Genomic DNA, 13,392 nt, shown 5'->3' on the forward strand with positions numbered 1-13,392 from the left:
GGCAGGGAACTTTGTTTATATTTTAAGAAGCATGACCTAATAGTGTGGGTGAGTTGTGATAAATATGGTTAGGATATTTTAATTGGAATCTTTCTAGTTTTGTTGTTTAATTAGAATCTTCCTAGTGTTCTATGTTTCCTGCCAAGAAAGGAGATATTCTGAAGAAAAACACTAGGTGACCTTTCCATCAGGTACCATACCACCGAAACAAAATATACAAAGAATTAAACTTCCCCAGGAATCCCATGCAATAGGAAAGGGGAAGGCTGAAGCATTAGAGGAACTTACCTTTTAGAGGGGATTTTACACAGTTCTGGCAAGTTATTCAACCACATTTCAGGAGAGGCTGGAGACAATGATGGGTTAGTGATGAACTACATTTTTACAGGACTGCTTAGGTTATGCATACATCTTTCTCTATACTTAACAGTAAAAGAAGGGAGTTGTAAATAGTGGCTATGACCACATGCCCAGTTACAGAAACAGACTTGGTATTGTGAGTATTGTCTGTAAACACATGTAATGTATATTGAGTAAATATCTGTCTTTTGTTTTTTCCTTATTTTATCATGAAAAATAAGATGTATTTATTTTACTTTAATATTGAAATTTTATTAATTTTATATCATAGCATATAGGTTATGGGCTACAAAGAGAATCTAGGATCTTTTGCTTTCTTTTCTGGGGAAGGTACAGCACAGTTGTGGCTTGATTATTAACTTTAGAGACTAAATACCCTTTAATAAGAGTCACAAGGTACTTACTTGACAAAGTAGACTTGTGATAGTTAATTTTATGTTCCACCTCCATGTAGCCTTGGTTCACGCTGGCCCAAGAACAGTTTGTGCTGGTCAATGACTTTGAGGCCAATCATGTGATTCACATTTTTCAGAATTACAGAACACAAGCATTCTCGAGTCATGGAGGTGTCAACCATGACTTCAAAGAAGAACATGCAAGGCAAATGTGTGTCAGGGCTGAAATCTCTGTGAATCACAAATTCAAAATGACAGTTAAATTCCAGAAATGCAATTTGGTTGAATAACTTTAATTCTCTAAAAAGGTTGTGATTTTTCTCAGGGTTAAAAATCTCGTGTTAGACCCGAGTCCTAAAAGCTCATTCATTTGCATATAAGTGTATGCTGATATCCTTCAGAATATACACTTTCAGTTGAGGACAGTTCAGCTATCCTTGTCTGCTGGCCCCATGATACTGAAGCTGCAAATAGAGAAACATGTTAGAGCTTGAAGATGGAGTCTCTCCTCTTTGAACAGGCCTTGGCTGCATTTCCCTCTACTTTAGCATGCCATCCCCTTTTTATTTTAGACCAGTGTTTGAGTAACAACAAAATTGAAGAAGGCATAATGTTCCCATATACCCATAGCCACTTTCTTCTACTGTTAATCTCATATTAGCAGGGCATATTGTTCAACTAATGAGTACATATGATGTCATTAGTAACCAAGACAACACTCTCGTCAAGCCTCCTTCACCTGACCTACTGTCTTCTACCCCTAGATCCTGTCTAGGATACAAGATGGCCTTTTCTCATCTTTCTTCTGAGGCTCCTGTTCACTCTGATCTTTTGCCTATTGTTTATTTTAAGCATCTAAATACTTTGCAGAGAAACAGCTTTTAAGAGTGCTTTGGAATGACTTATTGGTATTTGAATAAGAACAAAACCCAAACTCAAACAAAAGCTCTCAGCTCCATTCTCTCCAGGTTATCCTCATAGCTGGAAGTTGAGGCTCTCACTTGTATAGAAGTGGAGAAGGGCTGTTATTGTTGAGTAATCTATTTACTGGTCCCAACATAATCCCAATTGCCCCACCTTTCCCAGTTATCATATCTGTGGTGATATATTGTGTACCTCAATAAAACTTATCTGGAAATCAGAGACAGAGACAGCCACTAGATTAGACATAGAGGTCAGGCAGTGGTCTCACACACCCTTAACCCTATCACTCGGGAGGCAGAGATCTGTCTGGGTCTCTGTGAGCTCAAGGCCACACTGGAAACAGAGCCAGGCAGTGGTGGCACACACCTTTAATCCCAGTACTGGGAAGCACACATGCCTTTAATCCTAGGAAGTGATGTCTGGGCAGAAAAGGGTATATAAGATGTGAGGAAACAGGAACTCTCTCTCTTGAGGCTGAGGATTTTGTAGAGGTAAGAATGTAGCTGGCTTGTTCTGCTTCTTTGACCTTTCATCTTTCACCCCAATATCTGGCTCCATTTTTTTTTAAATTTATAAGACCTTTTAAGATTCGTGTTACGTATGTCCTGGCCCATACCTCTGGTGAAAGCCTCCTCTGCCCCAGAGGCCAGGACAGCATCTTGAACCCCAGATAATACTGCCCCCCATCATGCCTGTGCTTTCTTAGCATAACTCCAACTATTCCTTCTCTGCTCATCACCATATCCTGGCCCATATCTCTGGTAGAAGACTTCTAACCCATCAGAGGCCAAGCCAGCATCCCAAAAACCAGGTGAGATACCACTCCACCCAACCCCTGCCTGCCCCACCCAGCATAACCTCGATTGTCCCTTTTCTCCTTGCCACCTGATCCCAGCCCACACCTCTGGAGGAAGCCTCCCACCCCCATCAGAGACCGGGTCAACTCTCTGAAAACAAGGCAGAAGTCTCCTATCCCACCAGAAGCCAGGCCAGCTTCTGAATCCTAGCCAGATCAGAGACCACACACATACATAGCCAGAACTTCAGCACCAGACTTGGACAGCAACCCTCTGCTGGACCAGAGGCCATCCAGGCCAACAGAAGTCTAGCCCCACCATAGGTAGAGACCCTCTGCTTAACCACAGGCCACAGGATCCAGAAGACTAGAAAGGAAGCAGAAACTAAGGAAGGAAAAACCCATCCTACAAAGACAAATCTGGAAATTGGCACCTAAATCTATAATCACTCCAAATCCATGTGACTAAATATATATGTAAGAACACAAGCAATGGCAGCCATTGCAGTCCATTGAGCTCCATAGAGACAGCGTGGGGGCAAGAGAAAGCCAAATGAGCACTGGACTCAGAGCAAGGAAAAGGTGCAAATAAGTGACTTCCAAAGTTCTAGAAATGACAGAGACATCTAGTTGCCTGGACAGTCACTCAAGGTTCCTCTACAACATTGGGGCATCCATCTTCAGTCTAAAGGCATAGCATATCTGACAGACTCATCTGTGAAGTAGGATTTTTCTAAAGAGCCTTCCTACCTTGTCTTTGCAAGGATCAGCAGTCCTTTCTTTTGTGTTCTGCTTATCCATACAAGCATACTATCAGCAGTTGAAGCAAAGGCATTTTTTTGCCCAGTGGCTAACTTTTGCCACAATGAAAGTAAACTCCATATGGTATTTCTTCAATGCCCATCATCTTCTTTGAAGTATATTGGTGCTGCCAGGAGCAGACATGCCTCATTGTCATAAAAAAAAAACTATGTTATTAAAACATTTTAAATACCATATTCTGTAGATCTCTGAAGTGTTGAAGATTACCTATCTATCTGAAATATATCTCTGCATATCTAGAAAACTTAACATGACTGTAAGTGTGATTATCATAGATGACCAATTATTAATCTGTATTTCTTAATTATACATTACAATTTTAAATGAGCTGCATAAGCATAATACCTTAAATAAGAATAAAAATATATATAGTATAACAAAATTAACTTTAAATTTATTTCAATAAACTAAAATCCATAGCAATGTAAAACACATTAAATAAGTTGTTGCTCAATAATCTACCCTTTTATTCTACCATATCTATGTCATATCCTTCTCTTTTTCTTTAGAAGGAGATTGCATTTCTAATCAATCCCCTTTAGATAAAAATAAACATTTATAAACAATGTTTTGGGAATTTGAGTGTACTTTTTCCTGCTGCTTCCTGCTGATTGGGGGCACTGATAATCTTATGGGGATCCTGAGAAAATTAAGAATTATAGTTAAATCTTGGCTGTAGAATTCTGTGAGGATGCAAAGTCTCAGCCAGTTGTTTTGAAGCTGATTTTGGATCATCAGAGACATTTTAGGGGGTCTTAGCTGATCAAACCATATTAGCCTGGGAACAATCCATAGGTTCTCATCTTCTGTGGAAACAAAAGCAGAACCTCTTTTCCAAAGCAACACATCCTTAGACACAAATTTTGGAGTAAAGATACCTTTAAAATATACATATTGGATTATCTCAGCAGCCTTTACATTCAAATGTCTCTCTCCAGTTAAAAATCCCAAAGACAATATAATCCAGACTCTGTGTGACCTCCATCTTTATGTGGCTTATTTTTATATTACTTTTATTGTCTCTTTAAAGACTTTATTTTTTAAACTATCTATTTCTTTATATTACTATCTATCCTCCTTATTCTCTCTCTTTCAAGCCTATGTGCATTTTTAGACATAATGTAAACCATTTAGGGGTTTATTCCATCTGAATCTATCTTTTTGTGAATCTATTGCTTTACACTGCAGCATGGCCAGGACTGAAACAACAGCCTTGGTTGCTGGCTCCGCCCACCTCAGCTTCCCAACATGGTTGAGGTAATTCACTGCCAGTTCTGGGAGCCATGCTTTCCACTGACTCTGGGAGGCAGTGGGTCTATGCCTCTATCAAGGAGTGTTTAGCCCAGAAACCTTTTTTTTTTTTTTTTTTGTCTGTACTAGCAAAAGCTAAATCCAACATGCAATGCACTGCATGGCTTGGAGACACCTCTGTGTACTGCAGTGAGAATCCATCATGCTATACTTAAGCCCAAATGCTGCGGCATCTCTGTACCTTGGTGTCTGTATATCTCAGACTGAATGAGACAGGAAGCAGGAAGCTATTCTTGGCTCTGTTATAGAATCTTTTTTCTTAAGTTTTCTCAGGTTTTTTGGTGGAAATTCTTGTTACCACGTCTGGGCACCAAATGTATTTGTAAGTTTTCTATGGTCCCACCTGGCCCTATGGTCCCACCGCCATGTATAAAATAATCACTCAGAGGCTTAATATTATTTTCAAACTGTATGGTTTATGGCAGGCCTCTTGCTAGCTAGCTCTTATATCTTAAATTAACCCATTTTTATTAATCTATGTTTTGCCATGTGTTCCATGGCTTACCAGTCTGCTGGCATGTTGTTCCTTGGGTGGCAGGCTGGTGTCTCTCTCCACTCTGCCATTCTCTTTCTTGTCTCTCTCCTTAGATTTCCTGCCTGCCTCTATATTGCTTTGGCCTATGGCAAAGCAGCTTATTTATTAACCAATGGGAACAACATATATTCACAGTGTACAGAAAGACATTCCACAGCAGACTCTGTCAATAGGACAAAACATCAGCCCACAGAATGGGAAAAGATCTTTACCATCCCCATATCTGACAGAGAGATGATTTCTAAAATAAATAAATAACTCAAAAAAATAAGACTTCAAAAAACAAACTAAATAATCCAATTAAAAATGGGGTACAATTCTACACAGAATTCTCAACAGAAGAATCTCACATGGCAGAGAGACACTTGAAGAAATGTTCAATACACTTAGTCATCAGAGAAATACAAATCAAAACAAGTCTGAGATTCCACCTTGCACCTGTCGGAATGACTAAGATCACAAACAGAAGAGATAGCTCATGCTGGAGAGCATGTAGTGCAAAAGGAAGACCCTTCCATTGCTGATGGGAGTGAAAATTTATACAGCCACTTTGGAAATCAATACAGACATTTCTAAGAAAATTTGGAATCAATCTATTTCACAACCCAGCTATACCAATTTGGGCATATACCCAAAGGATGCTCAGTCATGCCACAAGGACTCTTGCTCAACTACGTTAATAGAAGCTTTATTAGTAATAGTCAGAATCATGGAACAACTTAGATATCCCTCAACTGAAATATGGATAAAGAAAATGTGGTACATTTACTCAATGGAGTATTACTCAGCTGTTAAAAACAATGACATCATGAAATTCAAAGGTGCTGTGGAACAATCTTTGTACACTATAAATATATATTGCTCTGATTGGCCAATGGCTAGCCAGGATTTTCAGAGCAGAAATAATGCTGGGAGGAAGGAGGGCAGAGTCAGCGGAGTCGCCATTGAGACATAGAGAGGAAATAGGAAGTGCAAGATGAAAGAGAGGTAATACCACATGGCACAATGTAAACTAATAGAAATGGGTTAATTTAGGTTATAAGGGTAATTTAGGTTATAAGCCTGAGCTATTGGCAGAGTATTTATAATTAATATTAATTCTCTGTGCATTTATTGGGGAACTGGTGGTCCCAACCAAAAACTCGACCTATATAAAGGCAAATGGATGCAACTAAAAAAAAAAAAAAAAAAAAATCATCTTGAGTGAGGTAACCTAGACCCAGAAAAACAAACATAGCATGTACTCACTTTAAAAGGGGATATTAGCTATAAAGTAAAGGATAACCATGCTATAATCTATAGACCCAGACAGGCTAGGTAACAAGGACGGCTCAAGAGGACACTCAAATCCTCTGGGAAGGGGAAAAATAAGAGATTTTGTGGGTGGACTGGGATCAGGTGGGGGTGGGGTGGAGGAAGAGTACTGAAAGAGCCAACTGGGAAGGTGGTCATTTCAGAGTCAGGTAGAAACCTGGTGCAAGGGAAACTCCCAGGAATCTACAAGGATGACCCCAGCTAAGAGTCCTAGCAATAGGGGATACTTAGCCTGAAATGGCCATCTCCTGTGACTAGGCAAGACTTCCAGTAGAGGGACTGGGACACCAACCCAGCCACATAACCTGTGACCCACAGTCTCTTCTACCTATGGGGTATGTTGGGGTAAGGGTGACACTGAGATTGTGGGAGTGGCCAACCAATGACTGGTCCAGCCTGAGACCTATACCACAAGAGGGAGCCCACCTCTTACACTTCCTAGAGCGCCAGGACCCAGAGGCTGGATGGTTCAGAGACCTAGGATAGACTCAAACAGGTAGGTCTGGAGAATCTAAAATGTCAGTGTAATGATGTGTAATGATATTCTGCTGTACTTATAGATCGGTGCCTAGCCCAGCTATCATCAGAGAGGCTATATCTTACAGCTGGTAGAAACAGATGCAGAGACTCACAGTCAAACATTAGGCTGAGCTGCAGGAATCCTGCTGCAGAGAGGGAGGAAGGATTGTAGGAGCCAGAGGAGTGAATGATGTCATAAGAACACTCACAGAAACAACTAACCTGGGCTCCTAGGAGCTCACAGAGACTGAACCAACAACCAGGAAGTCTGCATGGGACTGACCTAGGCCCTTTGCATATAAATGACAGTTTTGTAGCTTGGTCTTCTTGTAGGACTCCCAACAGTGAGAGAAAGGGCCATCTCCGACCTTTTTGCTGGCTTTTGGGACCCTATTCCTCATACTGGGTTGCTTTGCTCAGCCTTAATACAAGGAGAGGGTTCTTAGTTTTAACTTGATATACCATGTTTTGTCCATTTCCATGAGAGGCTTGCCCTTTTCTGAATAGAAAAGGTAGAGGAGTAAATGGTGGGGGCTTGGGGGGGGGGGCAGAAGGGAGGTGGGGAGAAAGACTGGGAGGAGAGGAGGGAGGGGAAACTGTACTTAGGATATAAATAAATGAATAAATTTTAAAAAATCTATTTGCTGAGTTCTCTCATGATGGATGAGAAGAATTGTGTCTTCTACCTAACTTTTCCTTTTTAAGATTTTCAGATTTCAGATGATTTAAATTGATGGTCTCTTTTTATAAAGTCAGCTGGGATTCTTGGGAGAAAGCTACAATCACCAACAGTCCACATGTACAGAGTCCTAGGTATACTGACATTAGTTGGCTAGTATGGTGGGCCTCAGTGAGAAAGCACTCAGCCGTTCCACTAGAGTTTGGCTGGACAGCTATTGTGTGCTAAGCATGCAGTTAGGCACTGGTACCACCAGCAGCAGAAAGATAACATAGTCTTTGTTTTCATGCCCTTTGCTTTCATAGTCCACTCATTATGAAAGCAGTAAAAGGAGGAAATAACATAGATTTTTTATGCTTTTATATGGAGCCCTCTAGTCTGCACCCCTGCTTTCCTGTGTGGGCTGAATAAAGAGCACAGGAACACACCCATGTCTTTGACCTTGGCAGCTGCAGCAGGCTTTTTCCTAGAATTGTTTATTAAACCCAAACCAAGGCTTTAAACAAATCCAGGAACTGAATCAATTTTTCCATTTGTTCCTGCCTGCAGTCTGTGAAGCCTGAGGGCCTTGGCTGCAGTCCTTGAAGCCTTCCCACGAACCCCACGCAGGCCTTGCCTCCCTTGACACAGGGTACCTAAACAAAGATCGCTTTCATCCTAGTTCTCTCCACGATAGACAACACTCTAGTCTTGCTTGTAAGATCACCCTGGATTTCAGGGATTTTTATTTCATGTCACCTAGCCTCATCTCAGGACGCTTGGCAAATGACTCATGGAAACTCCCTGGCTGTGGCTTTTGGAATGATTACAACTATTGAACTACATGGAATGAAACATCATGCTGAAAAATAGGTTTTGTTTTCCTGAAAACTGGTGCAGTTCCCAGAGCCATGTAAATCTAAGCACTCCACCACAGAGCAATATCCCCAGCCCTCTTTATACTTGGTATTTTGAGGAAGGTCTCACTGAATTGTCAGACAGGCCTTGAATTCACTCTGTAGCTCAGGCAAGCCACACATAACTCATTTTTTCTGACAGTGCATTTGGAAGCAAATCCATCTACTATTTTTGATGATAGACCTTTGTGACACAAGACATCAAAATTCATTATTCCCCTATTTAGTAGAGCCATGGGATTAAAAGCCTGGGGAATTTTCTGGGAGACATTTAATATTCAAACCTTAACAAAAGTTATTTTGAAACTATTTGAGCCTCTCAGAAAATGAAACTATAATGAAAGACAAAAACAAACAACACTGGAACTAGATTTCTGTGAATTTATTATTCTAACACGGTTACAGGTACTCAAAAGTAAGCCTCAGGCTTCTTGCCTTGTTGGCTGACATTCGCTCCTTTGACCCATTTGAATTTCCTCCCAGGGGAGTCCTCATCCTCCAAGCTGTGTGTGCGGAGAACAAACTGTTTTATTTCCAGAAGCAGAAAGAACCGGCCATGTCTATTCTCCATAGCATGGGGAATTCCTGTTCAGGGAAACAGGATTCGGGTGATAAGAACCAGCTGCCACAGCGAGGAGTGGCCTGACCACAAGCAGGCCGGAACAGGCTGCAGGGCGGTAGACGAGTATAAGTGCAGCTAACCAGAAAGAGCTTGGCTTTCTGCTAACAGAAGCTCTCTATGCTTTGGTAGGCATGTGTGGGCAGGACCTTTTTCAAAAACAAACAGCCGTTGTTAGCCACAGTGTCTGGAACATTTAACCCTAGTGATTTGTTTTTGGTTTCACATTTGTGGGTTCAACTTTTTTTTTCAAGCTTTATGCATAAACTGCAACTTCTCACATCTTCTCTTGTTACTCAGTATATTTCTCCTGCTTAAAAATGTGCTCAGGATAGCTTCTAAGGCTCAAGTCACATACATCTTTTTTTTTTTCAAGCCTTGTCACTGATTGGCTTCTCCTCCTCCTCCTCCTCCTCCTCCTCCTCCTCCTCCTCCTCCTCCTTCCCCTCCTCCTCCCCCTCCCCCTCCTTCCCCTCCTCCTCCCCCTCCCCCTCCTTCTCTCTCTCTCTCTCTCTCTCTCTCTCTCTCTCTCTCTCTCTCTCTCTCCCTCCTTATTTATTTTACGTCCTGACCAAAGTTTGCTCTCCTTCCTCTCCCCGCATTTTCTCTCCCCTCTCCCCACTCCCCACCCCCACCCCCATCCACTCCTCTGTTTCTGTTCAGAAAGGTGCAGGCATCCCGTGGATATCAACAAAGTATGGCATATCAAATTGTGGTAAGACTAAGCACCCCCCCCCCCCCTTGTATTAAGGCTGAGTAAGGAGACCCAGTGTGAGGAGTAGGGTCCCAAGAGCCAGCCAAAGTATTAGGGACACCCCCTGTTCCCACTGTTAGGAGTCCTACAGAAGACCAAGCTACACAACTGTCACATATATGTAGAGGGCTTGGGTCTGTTCCATGAAGGCTCCCTGGTTGTCGGTTCAGGCTCTGCGAGTTCTTATCAGCCCAGGTGTGGGTTTTCTTGTGATGTCCTTGACCCTTCTGACTAGTGCGATCCTTCCTCCCTCTCTTCGGCAGGGTTCCCCAAGCTCAGCCTAATGTCTGGCTGTGGGTCTCTGCATCTGTGTCCATCAGTTACTGGATGAAGGCTCTCTGATGACAATTGGGATAGTCACCAACCTGATCACAGGAGAGGGCCAGTTCAGGCTAAGTGTCCCCTATTGCTAGGAATCTTAGCTGGGGTCATTCTTGTAGATTCCTGGGAGTTTCCCTTGCATCAGTTTTCCCCCTAACCCAGAAATGCCCCGCCCCCTTCCAGTCATCACTTTCAGTACTCTCCCCCTCCATCCACCCACTCGACCTGATTCCTCAAGTTCCCATCCCCACCCAGTCTTGGTGGTTTTTCTTAGTCATGTTGGGTTATACTAAAACCAACTACAATTAAGATGGAGTCAGTTATATGTCATTGTTTTATTTCTTTATAATGTATTGTTATTTGTTACTTTTTTATTTTGTCACAGAAGGAAATAACATAACTGCAAAATAAAATCCCCCCGTCTAAGGAAGTCAGTACCATGGGCATCTTCAGTGAGGTATTGGAGTCTCATTTGGATCATAGGTTGTGACTGCAGCGGCAGCAGCAGCAATAGCAGCATCAGCAGCAGCACAAATTTATTCTTTGAAAGTGTCATATACAAGGTACAATGTATTTTGGTCATAGTCTTCCCCACATTCCACCTCCAGCTTTTCTGTTCCCATCTCCTATCCCTTGCCAGTTTCACGTCTTCTCCAGAGCTGTGCTTCTGAGGAAAACAGACTCTCCCTCTCCTGGATCGCTGCCATTAGCTTCTCAGCAAGGGGTAGGACCTCCTGAGTCTGCTCTCCTAGCCAAGCTGCGGGGGGTGGGGGTGGGGGTGGGGGAGTGGAGGGGTGGGGGTGGGGTGGTGGGGGTGGTGGGGTGGGGTGGGGGAGGGGGTGGGGGTGTTTCTCTACCTTTTAATCACAGGTGGACAAACAAAATTGATCGCCCTCTGGTGGCTACATGCAAGCGCTGTGAGAACCTCAGTGGAGCGTGTCTTTCACAAAACTGTGAGGAATGTCACATGTAATCCTACTTCCTTTCTTTGGTATCATTTCCGTCCTCCCTACATCTAAGTTCCCACTTTGGAGCTGTGAGGCTGCATTACTGTCAGGGCCATCCTCCCCCCCACCCCCAAGATTGCAAACACTAGAATTTCCCCATCCTCAGTCACTCTACCCAAACTTGACCCACAACCTCTCCTGACCTAACAGGCAACATTTGTGCAGGAGCATCATCTGCAAAGACAGGCTACTTTTGGGAAAACAACAACAACAAAACAGTAGCTTCAGTCTTAAAGAATTACAAAAGTCACTGAGCAGTGCCACCCCAACACATCCCAGTGGCAAAACTGGCTTTTCTTGAAATTGATTCCTCTTATCTCAGAGCTTTTCTCCCATTAGTGTGTGTTGATCTGCTGTTAGCTTGATAGGTTTGATAAAACTGTGAATGTGGTGTGTGGAGTCCATCACAGGGTGAGAGTCACCCATGGTGTAGATAGGACATTCTGAGAAAAACACCCAGAGATTAACATCTGTCTTTCGCTTCTGTTTTTCGTGAAAGCGGAAGTTTCTGTGAAATCAACAGAAAAGGGAACACACGGAGTGGCAGTTGGAATAAGTGCTGCAGAGCACTTTTTTTTATTTTTCATTACCTACAGGGGGGAGGGAGTGACCTGATTCCAGGTCTGGATAGTCCTTTATGTCCAACTGAACCCGCCCTCTTCTTTCCCTCAGGTCTTTGCACTGGTGGTGTGGCCTATGGGTCAGGACTGACCCCATACCCCTTCTTTTCCCCAGGTCTTTGCACTGGTGATGTGGCCTATGGGTCAGGACTGACCCCATACCCCTTCTTTTCCCCAGGTCTCTGCACTGTGGGTCAGGACTTGAAGGAGGAGGAAAGGATATGTGTTCCTCAGCTCATTTCTGCACCTGCCCTGCCAGCAATCACCTAGAGCTATGCTGGGATATGCTTTCTTTGTCCCACTACCAGGGAGCTGAGTAGAGAGAAGGTGTTGAGACAAAGAAAGTGACTTCATCCAAACAACAACAACAAAAACAACTTCTCAATATGAAAAAAAAGAGACTTTTTCCAAGTAGCATTTTGGTATGGAGGGCATCTGAGGGCATGGGTGGGTAGGAAGGGGTCACAGAGCAGGTTAGCAGGCATATTTTACCTTTCTTTCCTTTGTTTCTGGCCAGAATTATGTTTCAGACATATGTTTCTGGCCAGAAATGTTTCACAATGGACTCAGACTCCGCAGGTTCAGGAGGGGCTTACAAAGGTCATTAAATTTTATAGAACCTGTGAATCTAAGGAAATACTGGGCAGTCTACGTGGTAACCACCGAGGTGGGCAGAGGTCAGTACATTTCAAGGACTGGGAAGGGAATGGTTTCAGAACTTTGCCAAGGACAACTCTCCAAATTGATGACATTGGTGGACTGTCAGCCTTTCCGCATCCTCTGACTCTTTTCCTTTCTGGGGGAGCAGCCAAGCTTCATTGTCACTCAGATGCAGAGGTCAGAGACAAGAAATTTAATCAATGTGCCAGGAAGAAGAATAAGCAAAGAGATCCACTGACCCCAAGCTCAATTTTGGGATCCCAATAGGGCTTTGGACTTAAGTAGAAGTAGACTTAGGGAACCAGGTGGTTCTCTCAAGCAATGGGACTTCTTCAAACCACCTGGAAGAGACAGAACTGAGCTGGTGACAAAGCACAGCACTGTCAGGTCTAAGAGCACTTAGCAAGCCCTCTGGCCCCTGAGCCAGGTCTTCCTCTGTGTAAACCCAAGCTGATGTCAGGTTTTTAAAAGACATCCTTAATTTCTGTGTTCCCTAAGTGAGCATCCTGATTAGACCCCTTATATTTCCATCATTACTCTTCTTTGAAGTATGTTAGAACCTCAGAGTTCAGTTACAGTATGAGGCCCAGGCCTCCTGTTACAACATGACCCACTAATTCCAATGCTGGAGTCCCAAACTGCACAACATGTGCTTGCCCACACCTAAGGGCGGTAGTGAATTCCATGAGTGCTGATTAAACAAATTAGGGAACTCGTAAATCAGGCACAATGAGAGCAGACTCAGTGATTTCACTCTGAGAAGGACAAATGCAAAAGTTATCACACCCATCTCTTAAACCCCGCCCCGCCCCCAGGGTTGGTTTTAGTTGGCAATTTAACACACTCTAGAATCACTTCCA

The 13,392-nt window shown here is 43.0% G+C and overlaps 1 protein-coding gene and 1 long non-coding RNA gene across 2 annotated transcripts in view; one reads left to right on the forward strand and one right to left on the reverse strand.

Moving 5' to 3' along the window:
• Positions 1-13,392, reverse strand: part of LOC143272128 (uncharacterized) — a 50,992-nt gene that overhangs the window by 36,285 nt on the left and 1,315 nt on the right. The gene's annotated exons all lie outside the window — the stretch shown is intronic.
• Positions 11,095-13,392, forward strand: part of LOC107399934 (killer cell lectin-like receptor subfamily B member 1F) — a 48,459-nt gene continuing 46,161 nt past the window's right edge. The window contains exon 1 of the mRNA XM_076566022.1: positions 11,095-12,549. Within this exon, the coding sequence (XP_076422137.1) occupies positions 12,423-12,549 (127 nt within the window). The 5' untranslated portion in view covers positions 11,095-12,422. The remainder of the gene's footprint in view (positions 12,550-13,392) is intronic.

The sequence above is a fragment of the Peromyscus maniculatus genome, chromosome 3, assembly GCF_049852395.1.
Source record: "Peromyscus maniculatus bairdii isolate BWxNUB_F1_BW_parent chromosome 3, HU_Pman_BW_mat_3.1, whole genome shotgun sequence".
Taxonomy (NCBI): Eukaryota; Metazoa; Chordata; class Mammalia; order Rodentia; family Cricetidae; genus Peromyscus; species Peromyscus maniculatus.